Source organism: Saccopteryx bilineata, chromosome 9, assembly GCF_036850765.1.
Source record: "Saccopteryx bilineata isolate mSacBil1 chromosome 9, mSacBil1_pri_phased_curated, whole genome shotgun sequence".
Taxonomy (NCBI): domain Eukaryota; kingdom Metazoa; phylum Chordata; class Mammalia; order Chiroptera; family Emballonuridae; genus Saccopteryx; species Saccopteryx bilineata.
The window spans coordinates 76,633,989-76,659,928 of NC_089498.1; the positions used below are offsets into that span (position 1 = coordinate 76,633,989).

Sequence of the window (25,940 nt, forward strand, 5' to 3'; positions counted from 1 at the left end):
TGTCTTCCGTCACCTTCTAACTGATTTTCTTTGTGCTCCTCCCCTCCCCCAACCCCCTCCCTCTCCACCCCCCCATCCTGTAACCCCCACACTCTTGTCCATGTCTCTGAGTCTCATTTTTATGTCCCACTGATGTATGGAATCATATAGTTCTTAGTTTTTTCTGATTTACTTATTTTGCTCATAATGTTATCAAGGTCCATCCATGTTGTTGTAAATGATCCCATGTCCTCATTTCTTATGGCTGAGTAGTATTCCATAGTATATATGTACCAAAGCTTTTTAATCCACTCGTCCACTGACGGACACTTGGGCTGTTTCCAGATCTTCGCTGTTGTGAATAATGCTGCCATAAACATGGGGGTGCATTTCTTCTTTTCAAACAGTGCTATGGTGTTCTTGGGGTATATTCCTAACAGTGGTATAGCTGGGTCAAAAGGCAGTTCGATTTTTAATTTCTTGAGGAATCTCCATACTGTTTTCCACAGTGGCTGCACCAGTCTGCATTCCCACCAGCAGTGCAGGAGGGTTCCCTTTTCTCCACATCCTCGCCAGCACTTATTCTGTGTTGTTTTGTTGATGATCGCCATTCTGACTGGTGTGAGATGATATCTCATTGTGGTTTTAATTTGCATTTCTCTAATGATTAGTGATGTTGAGCATTTTTTCATATGCCTGTTGGCCATCTGTATGTCCTCTTTGGAGAAGTGTCTGTTCATTTCTTTTGCCCATTTTTGGATTGGATTGTTTGTCTTCATGGTATTAAGTTTTACAAGATTTTTATAAATTTTGGTTATTAACCCCTTATCAGATGCATTGTCAAATATATTCTCCCATTGTGTAGTTTGTCTTTTTATTCTGTTCTTATTGTCTTTAGCTGTACAGAAGCTTTTTAGTTTGATAAAGTCCCATTTGTTTTTCCTGTCTTTTATTTCACTTGCCTGTGGAGTCAAATCGGCAAGTATATTGCTGCGAGAGATGTCAGAGAGCTTACTGCCTATGTTTTCTTCTAAGATGCTTATGGTTTTACGGCTTACATTTAAGTCTTTTATCCATTTTGAGTTTATTTTTGTGAATGGTGTAAGTTGGTGGACTAGTTTCATTTTTTTGCAGGTAGCTGTCCAATTTTCCCAACACCATTTGTTGAAGAGACTGTCTTTACTCCAATGTATGCTCTTACCTCCTTTGTCAAATATCAGTTGTCCATAAAAGTGTGGGTTTACTTCTGGGTTCTCTGTTCTGTTCCATTGATCTATATGCCTGTTCTTATGCCAGTACCAGGCTGTTTTGAGTATAATGGCCTTATAATATAACTTGATATCCGGAAGTGTGATACCTCCCACTTTATTCTTCTTTTTCAAGATTGCTGAGGCTATTCGTGTACTCTTTTGGTTCCATATAAATTTTTGGAATATGTGTTCTATATCTTTGAAGTAAGTCATTGGTATTTTAATCGTTATTGCATTGAATTTATAAATTGCTTTGGGTAATATAGACATTTTAATGATGTTTATTCTTCCTAACCATGAGCAGAGTATATGCTTCCACTTGTTTGTATCTTGCCTGATTTCTTTTATCAATGTTTTATAATTTTCCGAGTACAATCTTTAATCTCCCTGGTTAAATTTATTCCTAGGTACTTTATTTTTTTGGTTGCAGTGGTAAAGGGGATTGATTCCCTAATTTCTCTTTCTGACAGTTCATTGTTCATGTATAAAAATGTCTCTGATTTCTGAGTATTAATTTTATATCCTGCCACCTTGCTGAATTCATTTATCAGGTCTAGTAGTTTTTTGACTGTGACTTTAGGGTTTTCTATATACAATATCATATCATCTGCAAATAATGATATTTTTACTTCTTCTTTTCCAATTTGGATGCCTTTTATTTCTTTTTCTTGTCTGATTGCTGTGGCTAGGACTTCCAGAACTATGTTGAATAAGAGTGGTGAAAGGGGGCACCCCTGCCTTGTTCCTGATGTTAAGGTGATTGCTTTTAATTTTTGCCCATTGAATATAATGTTGGCTGAGGGTCTGTCATACATGGCCTTTATCATGTTGAGGTATGTTCCCTGTATTCCCACTTTGCTGAGAGTTTTGATCATGCATGGGTGCTGGATTTTATCAAATGCTTTCTCTGAATGTATTGAAATTATCATGTAGTTTTTCTTCTGTTTTTTGTTTATGTGATGAATCACATTGATTGATTTGTGAATATTGTACCAGCCTTGTCCCCCAAGAATAAATCCCACTTGATCATGGTGTATGATTTTTTCATATATTGTTGGATCCGGTTTGCTAATATTTTGTTGAGGATTTTATCATCTAAATTCATCAGGGATATTGGCCTATAATTTTTTTTCTTTGGCCTGACCAGGTGGTGGCGCAGTGGATAGAGCGTCGGACTGGGATGCCGAAGACCGAGGTTCGAGACCCCAAGGTTGCCAGCTTGAGCGCAGGCTCATCTGGTTTGAGCAAAGCTCACCATCTTGGACCCAAGGTCGCTGGCTTGAGCAAGGGGTCCCTCGGTCTGCTGAAGACCCATGGTTAAGGCACATATGAGAAAGCAATCAATGAACAACTTAGGTGTCGCAACGAAAAACTGATGATTGATGCTTCTCATCTCTCTCCGTTCCTGTCTGTCTATCTCTCTCTCTCTGTCTCTGTAAAGATAAAAAAAAATTTTTTTTTTCTTTGTGTTGTCTTTGCCTGGTTTTGGAATCAGAATTATGCTTGCCTTATAAAAGGAGCTTGGAAGTCTTCCTTCCTCTTGAATTTTTTGAAATAGTTTGAGAAGGATAGGAGTTAGTTCTTCTTTGAATATTTGGTAGAATTCACTTGTGAAGCCATCAGGCCCAGGACTTTTCTTTTTTGGGAGTTTTTTTGATAACTGTTTCAATCTCCTTTGTTGTAATTGGTCTGTTTAGGTTTTCTGATTATTCCAGATTAATTTTTGGAAGATTTTATGTTTCAAGGAATTTGTCCATTTCATGTAGGTTGTCTAGTTTTTTGGTGTACAGTTGTCTAGTATTTTCTACAATATTTTGTATTTCTGTTGTATTAGTTATTATTTCTCCACTCTCGTTTCTAATCTTATTTATTTGACTCCTCCCTCTTTCTTTCTTGGTGAGTCTGGTTTAAGGTTCATTGATCTTGTTTACCTTTTCAGAGAACCAGCTCCTGGTTTTATTGATCCTCTGTATTGTTTCTCTAGCCTCTATGTCATTTATTTCTGCTCTGATCTTTATTATTTCCTTCCTTCTACTAGGTCTGGACTTTATTTTCTGTTCTTTTTCTAGTTCTTTTTTACATGCAGGGTCAAGTTGTTTATTTGAGCTTTTTCTAGCTTCTTGAGGTATGCCTGTAATGCTATGAACTTCCCTCTCAGGACTGCTTTTGCTGTGTCCCATAAATTTTGAGTTGATATATGCTCATTATTGTTCGTTTCTAGGAATTTTTAAATTTCTTCTTTGATCTCACTGTTTACCCATTTGTTATTTAATAACATGCTACTTAGTTTCCAAGTGTTTGAGTATTTTTCAGTTTTTTTGTTGTGGTTTATTTCTAGTTTCATGCCATTGTTATCAGAGAAAGTGCTCGATATGATTTCAGTCTTCTTAAATTTGTTGAGACGGCTTTTGTGCCCTAACATGTGGTCTATACTAGAGAATGTACCATGAGCACTTGAAAAGAATGTATATTCTGCTGTTTTAAGGTGAAAGGTTCTGAAAATATGTATTAATTGAGTTGATCTAGTATGTTCTTTAAGTCTGCTGTTTCTTTGTTAATTTTCTTTCTTGAGGATCTATCTAGTGATGTTAGTGGGGTATTGAAATCCCCTACTATTATAGTATTGCTGTTGATCACGCCCTTTAAATCCATCAAAGTCTGTTTTATGTATTTAGGTGCTCCTATATTAGGTGCGTAGATATTTATAACGGTTATATCTTCCTGTTGGATTGCTCCCTTTATCATTATGTAGTGACCTTCTTTATCTCTAACTATAGTCTTTGTTTTAAAGTCCATTTTGTCTGATATAAGTATTTGACCTTAGCTTTTTTTTTTTATTTCCACTTGCGTGAAATATTTTTTTCCATCCTTTTATCTTTAGTCTGTGTGCATCTTTTGTTTTAAGGTGTGTCTCCTGTAGACAGCATATGTATGGGTCCTGTTTTCTTATCCACACAGCTACCCTATGTCTTTTGATTGGATCATTTAATCCATTTATATTTAAGGTTATTATTATTTTTTTTTTTTTATTTTTTTTTTTCATTTTTCTGAAGCTGGAAACAGGGAGAGACAGTCAGACAGACTCCCACATGCGCCCGACCAGGATCCACCCAGCACGCCCACCAGGGGTGACGCTCTGCCCACCAGGGGGCGATGCTCTGCCCATCCTGGGCGTCGCCATGTTGCGACCAGAGCCACTCTAGCGCCTGAGGCAGAGGCCACAGAGCCATCCCCAGCGCCCGGGCCATCTTTGCTCCAATGGAGCCTTGGCTGTGGGAGGGGAAGAGAGAGAGAGAGAGAGGAAAGCGCGGCGGAGGGGTGGAGAAGCAAATGGGCGCTTCTCCTGTGTGCCCTGGCCAGGAATCAAACCCGGGTCCTCTGCACGCTAGGCCGACGCTCTACCGCTGTGCCAACCGGCCAGGGCTTAAGGTTATTATTGATATGTAGTTGTTTAGTGCCATTTTATTCTTTAAAACTGTATTCCTCTTTTGCTATATTCTTTTTCTCCTTTGATCTGTTTACAACAGGCCCCTTAGCATTTCTTGCATCATTGGTTTGGTTGTAGTGAATTCCTTGAGTTTTTTTTTGTCTGTAAAGCTTTTTATTTCTCTTTCAATTTTAAATGATAGCCTTGCTGGATAAAGTAGTCTTGGTTGTAGGCTCTTGTTCTGCATTAGTTTGAATATTTCTTGCCATTCCCTTCTGGCCTCTAGTGTTTCTGTTGAGAGGTTGGAAGTCATCCTTTGTAGGTGATAGTCTTTTTTTTCTCTAGCAGCTTTTAATATTTTCTCTTTATCACTTAGCTTTGGTATTTTAATTATGATGTGTCTTGGTGTAGATTTCTTTGTGTTTATCTTTAATGGAGTTCTTTGTGCTTTTTGAACATGTGAGATGTTTTCCTGCCTTAATTGAGGGAAGTTTTCAGCTATGATATGCTTGAACAAAGTCTCTATCCCTTGTTATTTCTCTTCTTCTTCAGGAACCCCTATGATGCAATGTTATTTCTCTTCATGTTGTCACAGAGCTCTCTTAGAGTTTCCTCAGACTTTTTGAGTCTCTTTTCTTTTTTCTGCTCTGTTTCCATGTCTTTATTTATCTTGTCCTCTAACTCGCTGATTCGATTCTCAGCTTCATCCATCCTGCTTTTAATTCCTTCCATTGTGTTCTTCATTTCTGATATTCTATTTGTCATTTCTGACTGATTCTTTTTTATTATTTCAATGTCATTTTATATATTTGCTATCTTTTTATTTAGGTGTTCGTAATGAACATCTGTTGTTGTTCTAATATCTTTGAGCATCCTAACAATTGTTGTTTTAAACTCTGCATCTGGTAATTTGGTTATATCTGATTCATTCAGGTCCTTTTCTGGGGATTTCTCTTGATTCATTTGTGTTGCATTTCTCTGCCTTCCCATTTTTTCTATGTAAAGGAAAGTTTTGGCCACTGGAATCCACTGGGTGTGGCCTCTGTTCCCTAGGTATGGTCTGTCTGCTGGCCTGCCACCCCCTCTGCTGTTGCTGCCTAAGGTGTTTGGGCATGGGCGTTGCCAGTGTCTGCCCACTGGGGCTGTTGCTGTGGTTTCCGCCTCTCCTTCATGGGAGTGGCTGTGATCACGTCCTTGGGTGTAGAAGCCTTGGTGGCCTTGGCCCCTTTCCCGCCCCTGTGGGTGGTGTTATTCTCGGCCCTGAGGGCAGTGGCGAGCACCTTTGCTCAGCTGTGGGTCTCCTCGTGTTTCCGGGCTTTTGCCTCACCCTTGCAGGAGGAGCCCGCTCATGGGACGGCTGCAAGCTTTGGCTCCACAGGCCAGGCAGGACTGCATTCCCACACTCAGGAGCAGGACTCTGCCTGTTCTGGGTTTTTGGCTCTACCCCCGTGAAAGGAGCCGGCTCCCAAGTCAGGCCACAAGCCTAGGTTCCGTGGGCGGGGCAAGGCTGTGCTCCTGATCCCTTGCTCAAGGGCGGGTCTCCACCCCTTCCAGGGTTCCCGCCCTTCTCCCGCAGGCTGGATTGCAGGCTGCCCACAGCTGGGCTTGACCGCTTTTGCATGTCCCCTCCTCCCTAGCCGGGCAGGACTGAGGTCACACCTGGGCCCAGTGGTGGCTAGCCTGCTTCTGCCCTTGCCGACAGAACCGCACTTCCGTGTCCCCCCACTGCCCACCTCTGGCGAGCCCTCAGCTGTGTGGGGTGTGGGCGCTGCGGCTCAGACCCTAACACTCACTACTGTAGTCCCAAAAGCTCCCTCCTTCTAAGCGACTCTGCTCTGAGTGCCACGGGAAAGCTTGTTTGGCTGTTGTCCTGCTTCCCTTTGCTGGTATTGCTGTTTCCAGGGGAAATATTCACTTCAGATTTGGGGAGTGACTCATCCCAGGGGTTAGGGTGGCTGTCTCCCAAAATGTTTCTCCCTGTGCCTCCTAGATTACACTCTCTTCCTGCTACTTTAGTCCTCTCCTCTCTCCCCATCTCCTGGAGCCCTGGGTGAGTGGTTGTGAGATAGGTGTTCTGCGCAGTCCCTTTAAAAGAATCCTGGGTCTGAGAAATCAGTCTCACACAAACAGTATCCTGACTTGTTTCCAGCTAAATACTGTCCATACACCTCTTCTAGGCTCTGGGGCTGCAGGCTGGGACTTTGTTCCTGGGACTCAGGACCCTCCCCTCTCAGCTAAACTCAATTCCCACCACGTGAGTCTCTCCTGGCTGCTGTTTGCTCTGGGGAGCTGAGCAGCCCTCTCCATGTTTCCGCTTTTCCTACCAGTCTCAGTGTGGCTTCTTCAGCGTTCCTTGGTTGAAGAGTCCTCTTAGTTTAGTCCAAAGTTGGTTTTTCCAGATGATAGTTCTTAAAATTAGTTTGTAATCCACTTTGGTTCTAGGAGGTGGATGTTGGTACGTCCCCTACTCCAGCACCATCTTATCTCCCTTGGCATTTTGTTTTTAAGTATGATGGGCTTTGCACTCATGTGAGTGATCTAGGCCTTTTTTTTTTTTTTTTACAGAGACAGAGAGTGAGTCGGAGAGAGGGATAGATAGGGACAGACAGACAGGAACAGAGAGAGATGAGAAACATCAATCATCAGTTTTTGTTACAAACCTTAGTTGTTAATTGATTGCTTTCTCATATGTGCCTTGACCATGGGGCTACAGCAGACCGAGTAACCCCTTGCTCGAGCCAGTGGACCTTGCTCGGGTCCAAGCTGGTGAGCTTTTGCTCAAACCAGATAAGCCTGTGCAAAAGCTGGTGACCTCAGGGTCTCAAACCTGGGTCCTCTGTGTCCCAGTCCAACACTCTATCCACTGCACCATCGCCTGGTCAGGCAATCTGGGCCTTTCTGTATCTCTGAGAGACACTGCTCAAGTGGGAAGGGAAAGAAGGTCTCATCAAGGGTTATGAAAAGAGCAGGACCCTGACCACGTGGAGGCGCAGTTAATGGAGCATTAACCTGTGATGCTGAGTACCCAGGTTTGAAAACCTGAGGTCGCCGTCTTGAGTGCAGGCTCACCAGCTTAAGTGCAGGGTTGCCAGGTTGAGCATGGGGTCATAGACATTTGATATAGGATAGTTGCTCCCTTCCCCCAACATGTTTTTAGGGGTGGGGTGAAAGTTTAACTTGTTCACTATTTTAGAAACCTTTTCAGTTTTGGCCCTGGCTGTTTGGCTCAGTGGTAGAGCGTCGGCCTTGCGTGCAGGAGTCCCGGGTTCGATTCCTGGCCAGGGCACACAGGAAAAGCACCCATCTGCTTCTCCACCCCTCCCCCTCTCCTTCCTCTCTGTCTCTCTCTTCCCCTCCCAGCCAAGGCTCCATTGGAGCAAAGATGGCCCGGGCGCTGAGGATGGCTCTGCCTCAGGCACTAGGATGGCTCTGGATGCGACAGAGCGACGCCCCAGAGGTGCAGAGCATCGCCCCCTGGTGGGCATGCCCGGTGGATTCCGGTTGGGCGCATGTGGGAGTCTGCCTGACCGCCTCCCCGTTTCCAGCTTCGTAAAAATGAAAAAAAAAAAAGAAACCTTTTCAGTTTTAAGTTATGGAGCTATGTATGTCTAAATAAGCCAATGAAACTGTTTCCTTTATATTATTTTGTCAAAGTTCTCTCTTTTCTTTGACTGACTAAATAAGTGAGCTGTGACATTTTAAAGCCAGTAGCCTCGGCCACCATCACAGCTACTTGGCCTGTGCAGGTTCGCATTAGATTCGGACAGACGGTAATGAAATAACGGAGCCACGAACTGGTGGGCCATTACCTTTACTAGCTTGCACCCGGCGGGCAAGAAATACACACAGTGGAAAAACACTTTTCTTTCCATTCAGGGCTCCCAAAGCCACTGACTTATCCGAGTTTCCTAGAATCAAAGGTTTCTAGCTCACCAGCCTTATTCACCTCTGTTCCCCATCTCCTTCTTCTGCACAAACTCTGCACAAACTGGCTTCTCCTTCAGCACTCTGCCATCTTGGCTGCTTCTCCTGGCCTCCTCCATGTGGCCTTTCTCTGCTCCTACAGCATGAGCTCCTCCTAGAATGTAATCACTCTTTTTCCGGAACAACCTGACCTCTCTTCCTTTTAAAACGTTTTGGCCCGAAAGCGCTCCCCCAACACACATTAACATAATTACGCCCATCCCAAGCAATCACCTGGGTGACGGGCCCCCACGTGGGCAGCACCATCTTTAACTAAGTGAGCATAATATATTTTATCTGCCCAACAGATATGTTGATTGATTTTTTTTATGATTGATTTTTATAGAAGCAGACTAAGCTAAGATTGTTTGGCTTCTGGGTGAGTTTCCTGTACATTGCAACAGTAGACTGCCCTCCCTAGTCAAGCCAGGACCATTACTAATGTGTGCATTATTTTTTATAGAAAAGACTCTCATTGGGGTGGGGGATTGGAGGGAGGAAAAGAGAGAGAGAAAGAATATTATTCCGCCTGACCAGGCGGTGGCGCGGTGGAAAGAGCATTGGACTGGGATGCAGAGGACCCAGGTTCGAGACCCGGAGGTACCCAGCTTGAGAGCGGGCTCATCCGGTTTGAGCAAAAGCTCACTAGCTTGGACCGAAGGCCACTGGCTCCAACAAGCGGCTACTCAGTCTGCTGAAGGCCCGTGGTCAAGGCACATATGAGAAAGCAATCAATGAACAACTAAGGTGTTGCAACGCACAATGAAAAACTAATGATTGATGCTTCTCGTCTCTCTCCATTCCTGTCTGTCTGTCCCTGTCTATCCCTCTCTCTGACTCTGTAAAAAAGAAAAAAAAAAAAAGATTATTATTCCATTGGTAAATAACTCCAAAGAGATGTTGTAAAAAATCATCTTTTTTTTTTTATTCAGTGAGAGGAAGGGAGGCAGAGAGACAGATTCCTGCATGTACAGGTGGACCTGGCAAGCCAACTAGGAGGCAGTGCTCTGCTCCTCTGAGGCTTTGCTCAAGCTCTTATGAAATAAACATCTGAGATGGAGGTCCTGGAGCTATCCTCAGTGCCTGGGGCCAACTCACTCCCATTGAGCCTTGGATGCAGGAGAGGAAGAGAGAGGGAGAGAAGGAGAGACAAAGATAGAGAAGTGAGAGGTGGATGGGTGAAGAAACAGATGGGTGCTTCTCCTGTGTGCCCTGACCAGGAATGGAACCCCAGACATCCACATACTGGGTTGACGCTCTAGCTCTGAGCCAACCGGCCAGGGCAAGAATCCTCTTTAAAAGTAGGTTTGAGTTTCTGAGGGCCGGAGCAATGTTGTGTTCACCTTCTCCATCACAACATCCCCAATCTTCCAGAAAAAATGACTACCCACTTTTATGTTTCTTCATGTGCTGGATATACTTCTAAATACTAATTTGTATTTGTTTGTTTATATGTATGTCTCCTCTACCAAGATACTAACCCCATAAAGCTGGGGACTTAAAAACAATCTATTTCTAGGACTCATATAGCATGTAGTAGGTGCTCAATATGTTAGATCAGGGGTAGTCAAACTTTTTATACCTGCCGCTCACTTTTGTATCTCCGTTAGTAATAAAATTTTCTAACCGCTCACCGGTTCTACAGTAATGGTGATTTATAAAGTAGGGAAGTAACTTTACTTTATAAAATGTATAAAGCAGAGTTACAGCAAGTTAAAGCATATAATAATAATTACTTACCAAGTACTTTATATCGGATTTTCGCTAAGTTTGGCACAATCTTTATAAAACAACTTACTATGGTTAAATCTATTATTTATACTTTGGTTGCTCCGCTACTGCCTACCATGAAAGCTGGAATGCCCACTAGTGGGCGGTAGGGACCAGGTTGACTGCCATTGTGTTAGATGAACAAATATATGAAAGGATTAAACTAAAGGAATTTAAGATTAGTAACACTTCTGGATGCAGTCTAGAAGAACATTTAAAAATGACTTGTGGCAATCAATCTTTATAATCTCTGGATTTGTTCTTAAAAAAATTTTCAGCATAAGCTTGAGTTTTTTGATTAGTGATAATTGAAGTCATATGGGACTGAATTTGGAAACTTTACATCTCTTAAATTGTATCAAGTTATGTCATGTGCTAGTTCTGGGAAGAATAGATCTGTGGATTATGAGTGAACATATTTCAGGCCCCATGAGGCTGTCATTGGTCCATTGATCTACACCATAAGAATTTTCTATTAATTTAGGTTGAAGACTCAAAGATGGAGGGAAGCCTTAACCTGTGCTAGTTGATTGATTTAAAGCAGGGGTCCCCAAACTCCAGCCCCCTGAGGCCATTTATCCGGCCTCTGCTGCACTTCCGGAAGGGGCACCTGTTTCATTGGTGGTCAGTGAGAGGAGCTCCTGGAGTACTGTATGTGGCGGCACTGCAAAGCAGGGCGTCGCTCACGTACAGTACTACTTCCGGTGATGCGGGACGCATGCGTCATGGCTCCGGAAGCACGTCATATCAATTGTTACGACGGCTAGCAGTGAGAAATATGGAACCGGACATTGACCATCTCATTAGCCAAAAGCAGGCTCATAGTTCCCATTGAAATACTGGTCAGTTTGTTGATTTAAATTTACTTGTTCTTTATTTTAAATATTGTATTTGTTCCCGTTTTATTTTTTTTACTTTAAAATAAGATATGTGCAGTGTGCATAGGGATTTGTTCATAGTTTTTTTTTTATAGTCCGGCCCTCCAACGATCTGAGGGACAGTGAACTGGCCCCCTGTGTAAAAAGTTTGGGGACCCCTGATTTAAAGTATCAATATTAGTTTATAGGTAAGATATATAATTATATGGAAACAGGTCTTAGCTGCACTGTCATTCTCTAAAATGCTTTTTTAAAAAAATTCAGATTTGGGCCCTGGCCGGTTGGGTCAGTGGTAGAGCATCGGCCTGGTTTGTGGAAGTCCTGGGTTCAATTCCCAGCCAGAGCACATGGGAGAAGTGCCTATCTGCTTCTCCACTCTTCCCCCTCTCCTTTCTCTCTATCTCCCTCTTCTCCCACAGCCAAGTCTCCATTGGAGCAAAGTTGGCCCAGGCACTGAGGATGGCTTCATAGTCTCCGCCTCAGGTGCTCTGAATGGCTTCAGTTGCAACAGAGCAACACCACAGATGGTCATAGCATCGCCCCCTAGTTAGAGGACATGCCTGGCGGATCCCGGTTGGGCGCATACAGGAGTCTGTCCCTTTGCCTCCCCATTTCTCACTTAAGAAAAATACTTAAAAAAAAAAAAAGAAATCAGATTTGTATGGATTAAGTAGAAGGTCACTGTTAGGCAGCTTTAATGTTTAAATGAAATCACTTTTTCTATAGACAACACAGACTCCTTCCTGTTTCTGACTACTGGTTAGTCATGGTGGGATTTGTTTGGCTTTTATTTAATGTACAGATCAGATGTCTTATTGTAGGAGAAAAAACGGTGCAATGTCTGTTTTGGCCCTATCATTTTACCACACAAGGGAACCATTAGTGGAAAATCAGATTGATTCCTGTAAAGCTTTTCCATTTCATCTTTTAATTTTTTTTGTTTCCTTTCTCCATGATGACTATTTATATTGTTTTTTTTCCAAAATTGAATTATACAGTAGTAACTGGATCCTTGCAAATAGGTGCTTTGTAACAGTTGCATTTTATGATGCTTATGTTTACTGTAATTATATCGAGGTTCATGTTACCTGGAAATAAAATAAAGTTGGTGACTTTTTAAAGTTAGTGATTTCTATGGGGCAGATGATTTCATGATTGCCTGTACAAGTGGTACCTTGAGATACAAACAGACCAACGTATGAATTTTTTTTTTTAATTTAATTTTATTTATTTTATTTTATTTATTTATTTTTTTAAGATACGAGCTGCGACTCGGTTCGTATTTTTGTTCGAGAGCTGAGTGAAATTCCAAGATACGAGTTGTGATTTGGGAAGCGGAAGCTACCGCTAGTTGGTGTGTTGGTGCACGTGTCCAGTATCAGCAGTTTGATATATGAGTTGACTGACTTACAAGCTCAGTTACAGAACGAATTAAATTCCTATCTCAAGGCACCACTGTACTTGTTAAAAAACTATTTATTTAAATCTTTAGTGAGCATTTATTATATGTCAGACAGTCTAGTCTGTGAATACATTAATGAACATGGTAGACAAGGTCCTGGTCCCTACTGAACTTACAGTTTTGTGGGAGAGAGAAAACCAAATGAGAGAGTGTGATGTGTCTCAAGAGAGCACAGAGGAGAGGTACTCATAGATATGGGATATCCTCAAGCAAGAGTCATTTAAAAGCGGAGTCTAAGAAAACGAGTAGGGATTAGTCAAGCAAAAGTTGGGAGAGAGGTATTTCAGTTAGAGGGAATGGCTGTAAAAAACCTTGAAGAGGTAAGTGTTCTTCAACTAGTGGTCTTTAATTAGAGTGGGTGGCTTTTGAAACTTCCCTTGAATATTTTAAGCTTTTCATTTAAACATTTTAAATCATAAGTTTAGTTGCAAAGCATATATTTTCTCCCATATTGTATATTATATACATGTCTTAAATGTTTTTGTGTAAATTTAGCTCATTTTATTTATGGAAACCATCTGTCATAATCATTGTCAAAGCCAGTCCTCACAGTCTAGACTGCCAGACCAAATTTACTTTTTTGATCTTTATTTGTGAAAAGTTCTTGCTTCAGTCAGTTATCTTTTAAAGATGTTTAAATAAAATAGTAAGGGGAATAGCATTTTTCTACTTACCCACATAAATACCATTTTGTTCTCTTCATTTTTTCTGTAAATCCAAATTTCCACCTGGTATAATTTTCCTTATTCCTGAGGGAGTTAAATGTTTCTTATAGTTTAAGTCTACTGGTGATGAATTTCTTTAGCTTTTATATATCTTAAAAAGTCTTTATTTCACCTTGCACTTTGAAATATATATTTTTTGGGTGTAGATTTTTAGGTTGACAATTTCTTTTTCCTTTAAGTACTTTGCTACACTGTCTTCTGGCTTGTACTGTTTCTGAAGAGAAGTCTGTTGTTATTCTTATCTTTATTAATACAGTGATTTTCAACCTTTTTCATCTGAGGGCACACATAAACTAATTACTAAAATCTGCAGTATACCAGAACATGTTATTTTGTGTTAGTCTGACAAAAAAATAAGTATAGTTTTGGTTCATTCACACCAGATGGCTATTGTTGTGTTGGCTGTTGTCACCTTTTTTAAAATTTGAAATCTAAGGGAAAAGAGGTCAGTGTCCCTGACTAAATAGTCAAGTGTTTGCATGTTTTAAAAATTCTTGTAGCACACCATTTGAAAATCACTAATCTAATGGGTACAGATTGTGTTTCTGAGGCGATGGAAAAGTTTTGACATGAGAGAGGTGGTAGTGGCTCAAGTGAATACACTGAATGCCGCTGAATTGGATCCTTTGAAAGGACTACCTATGTGTTACATGAATTTTTCCTCAACTAAAAAAACCATATTGAGATCCAGTTTTTGTCTGTCATATTGGTGAAGATACATAAGTTTTGATTATACACTGAGTTATTGAGACTGTGAGGAAATAGGTACTCTAATCCACTGTGTTGGGAATATAAAGTAATAATTTCTGTGGATGGCAATATGGCATTTGTCAAAACTAAAATGTCTATACTTTTGACTTAGTAATTCTATTTCTAGACTGTATACTACAGATGTATACATTTAAAAATAATATATATTCAAGGTGATTCATTGCAGTAGTCTTAACAAATTATGGGCTAGTTATGTAGCTGTATAAAAGAATGAAGAGGCTTTTTATGTATTTTTTTTAATTTTTTTTTAAGATTTCTTTTTTTTTTTAATTTTATTCATTTTAAAGAGGAGAGAGAAAGGGAGAGAGAGAGACAGAGAGGAGAGAGAGACAGAGAGAGAAGGTGGGGAGGAGCTGGAAGCATCAACTCCCATATGTGCCTTGACCAGGCAAGCCCAGGGTTCGAACCGGCTAAATCAGCATTTCCAGGTTGACGCTTTATCCACTGCACCACCACAGGTCAGGCTTTTTATGTATTTTTATTAGAACATGTCTACTGCAGAGATTATGTTTAGTCTGATATTGTTTATATAAAGAAGAGAGAAGCCCATATTTTTGTTTCTGTATGCATAAAGTAACTTTTTCTGAAGAGACCAGAGAAAACTCATAACATTGATTGCAAGTAGATAGAATTTGAATGCCTAGATAGTGGAGAGAAGATTTTCACTGTATGCCCTTCTAGTTTTGTATATGTGTATGTTTGTGTTATATATATGAACATACATATTATATAATTTAAAACTGTGAAACAATTTTAATTTAAAAATGAAAAAAGGGCTTGACCAGTGGGGGTGCAGTGGATACAGCAAGAACTCGGAATGCTGAGGTCACTGGTTTGAAATCCAATGTTGCAGCCTTGAGTACAGGGTTGCCAGCTTGAGCATAGGTTCCTTAATATGATTCTGAGATTGCCAGCTGGAACAAGAGTTCACTGGCTTGACTTGAGCCCAACGTTGCAGGTCTGATCCCTGGTCAAGGTGCGTACAAGAAGCAATCAATGCACAATTAAGTGGAGCAAGTTGATGCTTCTTTCTATCTCTCTTTCTCTCTCTCCCTCTCTATTTCTTCCTTCCTTCCTTCCTTCCTCTCTCTCTCTCTCAAAAAAAAAAAAAAAAAAAAAAAAAAAAGAGCCTGACCAGGAGGTGGCACAGTGGATAGAGCATTGGACTGGGATGTGGAAGGACCCAGGTTCGAGACCCCAAGGTCGCCAGCTTGAGCGTGGGTTCATCTGGCTTGAGCAAAAAAAAAAAGCTCACCAGCTTGGACCCAGGGTCGCTGGCTCCAGCAAGGGGTTACTCAGTCTGCTGAAGGCCCATGGTCAAGGCACATATGAGAAAGCAATCAATGAACAACTAAGGAGTCGCAACGCACAACGAAAAACTAATGATTGATACTTCTCATCTCTCTCCGTTCCTGTCTGTCTATCCCTTTCTCTGACTCTCTGTCTCTGTAAAAAAAAAAAGAAAAGAAAAGAAATGAAAAAGGAACAAAACAACCAGTCCTCTCTCAGAATGATCCAAAACCTCATCAATTCACAGATCTTTATACATCCTGCCTCATGGCTCTGATGTTTATGACTTAGCTTAGTAAAGTGTGCACCTTGAGGGTCAGAAGAGTATTTTTGCACCTTTAATATGCATACCTATAGTGTCCATAACCCAATGTTGTTTACATATTTGAAATTCATATGTTGGTTTAATTTATTAATGCAGTACTGTTTTATACTTGTAGAGTTTTACACGATTTCATTTGATCCTCAAAACAGCTCTGTGAGTGGTTTATTTTTTTCGTGTCACATTTTCTTCTTTAAAATAAGAATGAATAATTTTGGCTAAATATTTAACTTTAGGAAATTTTTTCCATATTTTTTAAGTTATAAAATGATAATATAATGGGTTTATTGGATATGAGATTAGAGAAGATGATCTATCAGGTCTTTTTCAACTCTGTGTGGATGGATAAATCGATGAATACATTTTGTAGTATAAGAGGGTCAAGGAGAATACTTGGTTTATGCATTTTAGGTTCCTCCATTTTTTTTTTTTTAAGTGAGAGACAGAGAGAGGGACAGATAGGGACAGACAGACAGGAAGGGAGAGAGACAAGAAGCATCAATTCTTTGTTTCAGTCCCTTAGTTGTTCATTGATTGCTTTTTCATATATGCCTTGATGGGATTGGGTTGGGAGGGCACTGTAGCAGAGTGAATGACCCCTTGCTCAAGCCAGTGACCTCTGTCTTCAAGCCAGTGACCTTTGGACTCAAGCCAGTGGCCTTGGGGTCATGTCTATGATCCCATGCTCAAACCAGCCACCTTGTGTTCAAGCTCGATGAACCTGCTCTGAAGGCAGCGATCTAGGGGGTTTGAACCGAGTCCTCTGCATCCCAGGCAGACATTCTGCTCTGCCATTGCCTGGTCAGGCTTGGTTCCTCTTGATTGATTGATTGATTGATTGATGATTGTATTTTTCTGAAGTGAGAAGCAGGGAGGCAGAGACAGACACTCGCATGCGCCCAACCAGGATCCACCTGGCATGCCCACTAGGGGGTAATGCTCTGCCCATCTGGGACCCTTGCTCCATTGCAACTGGAGCCATTCTAGTGCCTGAGGCAGAAGCCATAGAGCCATCCTCAGCACTCAGGCCAATTTTGCTCCAATGAAGCCTTGGCTGTGGGAGGGAAAGAGTGAGACAGAGAGAAAGGAGAGGGGGAGGGGTGGAGAAGCAGATAGGCACTTCTCCTTTGTACCCTGGCTGGGAATCGAACCCAACACTTCCACATGCTGGGCTGACGCTCTATCGCTGAGCCAACTGGCCAGGGCCTAGGTTCCTCTTTTAAATAAACTCATTCCCCTCCAAAAAAAACTCACTGTTGGCTGGTCAAATAATCTATTTTATTAAAGTATACTGATGTTATTAATAACTGGTTCAGTTATTAATTCCCGTGACATTTTAATTAACCATGTAGTTTTTTAGCGTTATTTTCTAATAGCCCAATTGATTTGTCAGATTCATATAGTTAGATGAATGAGAAATTTATGTATTACCTTATCATTTTCTTTGTGTTTCCTCATATTCCTTTGCTTCATCTGATTATTAAGTTTTACTTAATACAGTGCTTTGGAATTTTTTTTTCCAGATGCTACATCTGAAACTGTTGTCCAGGATTTTAGTTCTTGGTGTAGTGTCTTTTTAAAAAAAATTTTTTTTTTTTGTATTTTTCTGAAGTTGGAAACGGGGAGGCAGACAGACTCCCGGATGCGCCCCACTGGGATCCACCCGGCATGCCCACCAGGGGGCAATGCTCTGCCCCTCTGGGGCATCGCTCTGTTGCAACCAGAGCCATTCTAGCGCCTGGGGCAGAGGCCACAGAGTCATCCCCAGTGCCCTGGCCAACTTTGCTCCAATGGAGCCTTGGCTGCGGGAGGGGAAGAGAGAGACAGAAAAGAAGGAGAGGGGGAGGGGTGGAGAAGCAGATGGGTGCTTCTCCTGTGTGCCCTGGCCCAGGGAATCGAACCTGGGACTCCTCCACGCCAGGCCGACGCTCTACCACTGAGCAAACCAGCCAGGGCCGGTATAGTGTCTTTTAATGGCAGTATGTACAGGCTGAGGAGTAAGGAAACTCAGTGGATTCAGAGACATAGCTACCTGAAGTAAAAACTCCAAAACATTTTCTCATCACTTTTTGTTGCTGGGAAATAAAAAAAACACAAGGGCTTACTTAGTGCAGTGTCTAATGAATGACTGTGCTGCACTTAATGTAAATACAAGCTAAGAACTTCTATTATAAATTAGTCTTGGTTATTTTCCACATGGAAAAAAATGTGAATTTATATCTATTAACATTTTTTGTATATGTGATCTTCTGCTTGGTTCTGCCAGTGAGTTAACTCTCTCTTCCTCCCCACAGGGTTGAAAATGCTTGCACCAAGCTTGTCCAGGCAGCCCAGATGCTTCAGTCAGACCCGTACTCAGTGCCTGCTCGAGATTATCTAATTGATGGGTCAAGGGGCATCCTCTCTGGCACATCAGACCTGCTCCTGACCTTCGATGAGGCTGAGGTAGGCCATCTGACATCCATGCAGACCTCTGCCAGACAAAAGCCTAGCCTCAAAGATAATGGAGGATTGATGATTATTTAGTATGAGAAAATGTTGAATAGGTACACATCTGAGTTACCAACATTTTCTAGTTATTGTTCACTAACTTGACTTCTCTGAAATCTATTTCCAGGTTCGTAAAATTATTAGAGTTTGCAAAGGAATTTTGGAATATCTAACAGTGGCAGAGGTGGTAGAAACCATGGAAGATTTGGTCACTTACACAAAGAACCTTGGACCAGGTTAGTCATATCCAATTTTTATACTAAAATTTTTGTGGATTGTCCTTATTTGATGAAGAGGAAGGGGGCACTCCACCCTGTGTTTTGCAGAAGATAGGTCATGAGGCTTTGGGCTTTTACATGTCTCTTCTCTGTGAATGGAGCTAAAGCTGTGCTTCTCTTGAGGAGATGTCATTGTCTTGAAAGCTGAATCTGCTTTCTACAAATCCTGGCCCGACCTAATGGATTAAACTAGACATTGCAGATGTTGCTGGAGAATATAGGGAATACTTTTCTATGACTATAATTAATGCTCAAGGCCACCCTGAACCTTGACCTCTCCATTCCACATTATACAACACTAGAAAGCCCGGTGGTCATACGAAATGACCGCTGTTCTAGATATTATAAATTGTAATTAAAATGATTTGTGCAAAGGTGACTGCTAATTCAAACTGAATTACCCAGGGCAGGTGGCGAGGACGCCCCTTTGCTTACTGCCCCATGGGGTTTCTCCCTTCTACTTGCTTAATTGCTTAAAGTAGAGTGCAATGAAGGAAACCACTGGCGGTACATTTCTTAAGAGCCACCCTAGCTCAAAAAATAAAGGTGATTTAAATAATAAAGTGTTAAGTCACATGTCCAAGATCTCTTTGTACACAACATTTCTTGTGTAGATCTTTCCATAATTTTTAAGCTCGCCTTGCAGAGGACCATCAATTATTTCTAATTTTATGTCCGTTCTTTCACGAACTCTTGAACAGGCAACATAAAGTTGACCGTGTCCAAATGCAGGCTCAGGTAAAAAAATGCCAACACACTTAAGCGTTTGGCCCTGAGACTTATTGATGGTCATAGCAAAGGCAAGTTTTACAGGAAATTGTCTACATCTCAATTGAAACGGCAACCCTGTTTGAGATGGAGCCAAATCAATTCTTGGAATGACATGTATTTCACCTTTAGAGGAGCTAGTCAAAGACTTAGCTATTTATGACATTATTTTTCAATTGGAGAACCTCTAGTCTTATACCATTGCAAAGACCCCTTCTGGTGTTAAGATTTCTTAACAGCATAATAATTGCTCCAATCTTTAACCTCAATTTGTGAGGTGGCATGCCAGAAGGTGGGACTATTTGAATGCCGTAGCAACTTCACCCCATTGGCTAGTACAGTTACGCAAGCAACCAATAAGCTATCAGCGACAGACACTTAAGCCGCATATAATAACTTTGCGGGAGGGGTATACAGCACAATCAAATGTCAAAATAATCTAGAGATATTTTCTCTCAACATATGTACCCTGATTTATCAATGTCACTGTATTAAATTTAATAAAAAAATGAATAAATAAAATCTAAAAAGATAATAAAAAAATAAAAAGATTCCTGTACTCTCTGCAGCTCTTTGTGATCTCTTAGCTTACTAATTTGCCTGCCTACTATATATTATGGATTCATGCCTTAGCCCAAGGCTGCATAATATAATCAGACCTAGAAGGAGAGAAGAGCAAGTGTGGCTAAATCTCATTTTGAAATGATTGTTTAGTTAGCTGAGAACTGACTATTCAAAAATACATGAACAAATATCAGCTTTTGATGTTATAGACATGTAACATGAACTTGAAGGTTCTTAGAATATGAATGATACCAAATGTGACAAAACACATCATATGTTTAACTTGTCACTACTAAAGATCACATATTACCTTATAAAATTATTTTGTCTTATGTAAAATGATTTTTAATTAACAGTATTTTCATGAGGTTCTGGTGCAGTCATTCTGTAAACCTTTAGCAGCTAAAAATTTCTCTGAGCCATCACTGAAGATCACTGGGAGATGGCTCTAGGGTAGTATTCGTTAAACTTTCTCATAGCACTGGAAAAATGTTTTATTTCTCCAAATGAAATCTTATGCAGAATCCTATCATATAAAAGACAAAAATGGAGCTACTCTGGATGAAGAAGGGGCTACCCCACCTTTTTCATCTTCCTTTAGTACCCCTTATAAGCTGTGAAAATACTTAAGAACTCTTAAGAGCAACTTGAAAAATCAAAGCTTTAGAGTCACATAACCTTTGAATAATATCCAAACCAAACAGAAAGTGCTAGCAGACTGATTCCAAAAACAACAGATGCTTTCAAACGCTGTCATCGCTATAATTATTTTTATAATATTTTCTTTTGTTTCTAATTATACAAGTAGTACATTTTGGACAAATTGCAAAGTACAGAAAAACAAAGATGAAAATAAACACATCACTATAATGCTTAAGATTTTTTTCAGCCACTAGATTCTCGGTACTAGGCTCACACGAGATTCTTTTTTTTTTTTTTCTTTCATTTTTCTGAAGCTGGAAACGGGGAGAGACAGTCAGACCGACCGGGATCCACCCGGCACTCCCGCATGCGCCCGACCGGGATCCACCCGGCACGCCCACCAGGGGCGACGCTCTGCCCACCAGGGGGCGATGCTCTGCCCATCTTGGGCGTCGCCATGTTGCGACCAGAGCCACTCTAGCGCCTGAGGTAGAGGCCACAGAGCCATCCCCAGCGCCCGGGCCATCTTTGCTCCAATGGAGCCTTGGCTGCGGGAGGGGAAGAGAGAGACAGAGAGGAAAGCGCGGCGGAGGGGTGGAGAAGCAAATGGGCGCTTCTCCTGTGTGCCCTGGCCGGGAATCGAACCCGGGTCCTCCGCACGCTAGGCCGATCACACGAGATTCTTATATAAACACAGGCACAGTGGCCAGGTACATTGTGAAACCTGTACACGATGCCAGGCGAAAGATTTTTACCCGACTTGTGAATTAATTAATTAATGGTGGCAGAGACAGAGAGAGAGACAGAGAGAGGGACGGATAGGGACAGACACGCAGCAAGGGAGAGAGATGAGAAGCATCAATTCTTCATTGTGGCTCCTTAGTCTCCTTACTTGTTCATTGATTGCTTTCTCATATGTGCCTTGAAGGGGATGGGCTGGAGGTTACAGCAGACCAAGTGACCCCTTGCTCAAGCCAGCAACCTTGGGCTTCAAGCCAGTGACCTTTGGGCTCAAGCCAGTGACCATGGGGTCATGTCTATGATCCCACGCTCAAGCCAGTGACCCCACACTCAAGCTGATGAGCCCGTGCTCAAGCTGGTGGCCTTGGGGTTTTGAACTTGGGTCCTCTGTGTTCCAGTCCAACGCTCTATCCACTGCACTACTGCCTGGTCAAGTGTGAATTTATTTTTTACAATATATATTTATTCACTTGAATATCTTTTTAGGTTTGTGAATGTATATGTCAAATGTGAAAATTGTCATATTTAGTGTTTACAGTTAATACTTTTAATGAAAAGAATAAAGTTACATTAAGTTAGAATTGCCCTGAAAAAATTCTCTATCATAAATACTAGAGGTCAATGATAATGTCTATTGTTTAAACAAATGGGCTTTCATAGTAATTCATAATGGAGTTAGGCTCAGAAAGCCTGACTTGGAGTCGTTTCACTTCTCACTCTGAACTATTTATTCCTTATGCTCCAGGAATGACTAAGATGGCCAAGATGATTGACGAGAGGCAGCAGGAACTGACTCATCAGGAGCACCGAGTGATGTTGGTGAACTCAATGAACACTGTGAAAGAGTTGCTGCCAGTTCTCATTTCAGGTATTTTCTGCCTGTACTTAGTCTTTCGGGGAAAAATGTTAATGTGGTCTAAATTCAGATGTTCATTTTCTTTTGCTGGTTAGTTGCACGTCTTTCGCCTGGGTAGAAATGAGACTTGGTGGAGTGGGTATTACCTGAAGGCTGCAGCTGACTGGCTAAGAACCAGTATTCATCTTCTCTAATGCTCTCCTCTTGCTGTTTGTTTGAAACTGTCCTAGATCTGTTCTCCTGAACCTCTAATTAGCCCTTTTTCTGGGAGGTGGAATCTCTATTAGGAACTCTAGTCTTGGATGTATGAATTTGACACCTTTATTTGTATTACAAAAAACAATTAGGTCTGACCTGTGGTGGCGCAGCTGGTAAAGCATCAGCCTGGAATGCTGAAGTCACCGGTTCAAAACCCAGGTTTGCCTGGTCAAAGCACATACAAGAGGCAACTAGGAGTTGATGCTTCCTCCCTGCCTTCCTTTCTCTCTCTCTCTCCCCTCTGTAAAATCAATAAATAAATCTTAGGAATTGGGTATTATAGAGCTTATATAGTAAGGAAGTGAACCCAGAGCGCTTTTCATGGTATATTAACACAGTTTTCTTTTTCTTTCTTTCTTTCTTTTTTTTTTAAGATATTTAACTGTTCTCTGAATTGTAGAGCTATGCCAGCAGGGGCCACCTTCCCACTGGGCAGAGGCCAGAAATGCACCATGATGACTCTGCTCTAACCTAGCAAAGGGGAGCTGCACTTAGTATTCTAGTAGGTAGCAGACACCTCATGTGTTATGTAGGTTATCATAGGCAAGTTGGGGATTAGTTCAACTCTTGGGGGCAGCTTTATTTTTAAAATCGTATGAGGCATACCACTGTGACCTCTAGCTACTGCCTTCCTGCTTTGGCCTTTCAAATAGTAGCTGCAAAGGAGATGCAAGTATAAGAGTTCAGAAAGCCTTTACATGAATTAGAAAACAAAAATTTGTAAATAGAGTCATATAATCTCAATGGGAAATATGTTTGTGAGGCAGACTGTTTGATGTGGCAGAAATGTTGGGAAGAAGGTTTCTTTCTAAGCTGGGGAAAGTGTTGATTGATTAGCCTTTGTTTTTACTATTTTTATTATTTTATAGGAAGATACTGTCTTTCTCCAATGCTTCATATTATTATTTCTTCTTCTTCACTTTTTGGGGTTAGAAAGTTCCTGCTACGTGTTGAGAGAAATCCTGGGAGATAAACTAAACACTTTAGGACCCTCCATTAGGATTGGGGGCAGCAGGGTTCCCCAGTTACAGTTTTACCTGCTGTTTCTACCTTGTCCCATTAGATTTGTGTTAGATGGGCACAGCATTAGAACTGGGTGCTAACTGATTTAAAAGAATATTGGATATTTTGTAGGTCGTCAGTATATGCATGTTAAATTAATTCCCTGGTCATGTTGAGGTGATATTTTTATACCTTCAGTTTTCATTTCAATGAAGGTTGGTTGATATGGGAATTTTATTGGCAGACCTGCAATATTTGTTTTCTTTCTTCCTTTTTTCTTTTATTTTCTTAGGTGAGAGGAGGGGAGGTAGTGAGGCAGACTCCCACATGTGCTCCGGCTGGGATCCACCCGGCAACTCCATCTGGGACCAATACTCAAAGATTGAGCTATTTTCCACACCTGAGGCTGTCATGCTCCAGAGCTGTCCTTAGTGCCATGCTTGAACCAATAGAGCACTGGCTGCAGGAGGGGAAGAGGAAAAGAAGGGGGAAGAGAGAAGCAGATGGTGGCTTCTCCTGTGTGCCCTGACCGAGAAGCAAACCCAGGACATCCATACAGCGGGCTGATGCTCTATTTACGTAGCCACCGGCCAGGACCTATTTTCAAATATATATCTATTTTATCTTAGTAAGATGCAGGGAGGCAGAGAGACAGACTCCCACATGTGCTCTGACTGGGATACACCGGGCAAGCTCCCTATGGGGTGATGCTCTGCTCACCAGGGGCTGTTACTCTGTTGCTTCACAACTGAGCTATTTTAGTGCCTGAAGTGAGGCCATAGAGCCATCCTCAGCACCCGGGGGGCCAACTTGCTCAAACCATTTGAGCCATGGCTGTAGGAGGAGAAGAGAAAAAGAAAGAGAAAGAATGAGAGAGAGAGAGAGAGAGAGAGAGAGAGAGAGAGAGAGAGGAAAGAAAGGAGAAGTGGAGTGGTCTAGAAGCAGATGCTCACTTCTCCTGTGTGCCCGTACTGGGAATTGAACCCAGGACATCCACATGCTGGGCCAACATTCTATCACTGAGCCAACCCATATATATGTGTGTGTGTGTGTGTGTGTGTGTGTGTGTATATATATATATAATTTTTATTTTTTATTTTATTTTATTTTTGTATTTTTCTGAAGTTGGAAATGGGGAGGCAGTCCGACCCGGCATGCCCACCAGGGGGCGATGCTCTGCCCATCTGGGGCATCACTCTGCTGCAACCAGAGCCATTCTAGCACCTGAGGCAGAGGCCATGGAGCCATCCTCAGTGCCCAGGACAACTCCGGTCCAGTGGAGCCTTGGCTGCCGGGGGGCGGGAGGGGGGGGAGGGGACAGAGAGGAAGGAGAAGGGAAGGGTGGAGAAGCAGATGGGCGCTTCTCCTGTGTGCCCTGGCTGGGAATCGAACCTAGGACTCCGGCACGCCAGGCCGACGCTCCACCACTGAGCCAACCGGCCAGGGCCTCAACCCAAATTTTTTTTTTTTTTTTCTTTTTTCTGAAGCTGGAAATGGGGAGAGACAGTCAGACACACTCCCGCTTGCGCCCGACCGGGACCCACCTGGCACACCCACCAGGGGCGACGCTCTGCCCACCAGGGGGAGATGCTCTGCCCCTCCATGTCGCTCTGCCGCAACCAGAGCCACTCCAGCGCCCCTGAGGCAGAGGCCAAGGAGCCATCCCCAGCGCCCGGGCCATCATTGCTCCAATGGAGCCTTGGCTGCAGGAGGGGAAGAGAGAGACAGAGAGGAAGGAGGAGGGGGGTGGAGAAGCAAATGGGCGCTTCTCCTCTGTGCCCTGGCCGGGAATCGAACCCGGGTCCCCCGCACGCCAGGCTGACGCTCTACTGCTGAGCTAACCGGCCAGGGCTCAACCCAAATTTTTAAAAAGACTTTAGCAGCCCAGAACACGTGTTCAAGGTGTGGAACATTTTGTGTGAATATTGTTATACAGCAAAATTCAATTCCAAGCTTAGTTTCTGATCTTCTCTTTATAGCTATGAAGATTTTTGTAACAACTAAAAACTCAAAAAACCAAGGAATAGAAGAAGCTTTGAAAAATCGTAATTTTACTGTAGAAAAGATGAGTGCTGAAATCAATGAGATTATTCGTGTATTACAACTTACTTCTTGGGATGAAGATGCCTGGGCCAGCAAGGTAAGTTTTATTGGAAGAGAAAAGCAAAATCCTCATTTCTCCCCTCTTGGGAGTTTGATTCTCACATTTTATCTTGTAATTGTGTGTAGCATAAGACTACTCAGATGTTATGAGAGTAGAATCTTCACTTTTCTTTCACGTGCTACTTGCTACTTTTGCAAATTTCCTTTGTTTCAAGGTAGAACAATAAATAAGTTTGTGGGGTGAATGTTGGTTGAGGCCGAAATACGTAGCTTTTCCTTCCGGCTGGAGACTCACTGCCTGGGGTGGTGGAGGGATCCTGGCTGGTATATGCTCCTCCTGGGTGGGGGCCCTGCCTTTTATGTGGGTCGTTGTTGCTAGGTTACTAAGAGACTTAATATGC

General features: G+C 42.0%; 1 protein-coding gene and 1 non-coding gene across 3 annotated transcripts in view; both read left to right on the forward strand.

Annotated features, from left to right (window-relative positions):
• Positions 1 to 25,940, forward strand: part of VCL (vinculin) — a 165,414-nt gene that overhangs the window by 89,684 nt on the left and 49,790 nt on the right. For both annotated transcript variants that reach the window (XM_066242481.1, XM_066242480.1), the window contains exons 3-6: positions 18,132 to 18,282; positions 18,455 to 18,563; positions 22,066 to 22,188; positions 25,416 to 25,576. In XM_066242481.1, coding sequence (XP_066098578.1) covers positions 18,132 to 18,282; positions 18,455 to 18,563; positions 22,066 to 22,188; positions 25,416 to 25,576 — 544 coding nt within the window. The remainder of the gene's footprint in view (positions 1 to 18,131; positions 18,283 to 18,454; positions 18,564 to 22,065; positions 22,189 to 25,415; positions 25,577 to 25,940) is intronic.
• TRNAA-UGC (transfer RNA alanine (anticodon UGC)) lies at positions 7,867 to 7,942 on the forward strand. The gene has a single exon. It is a non-coding gene; the product is annotated as a tRNA-Ala (tRNA).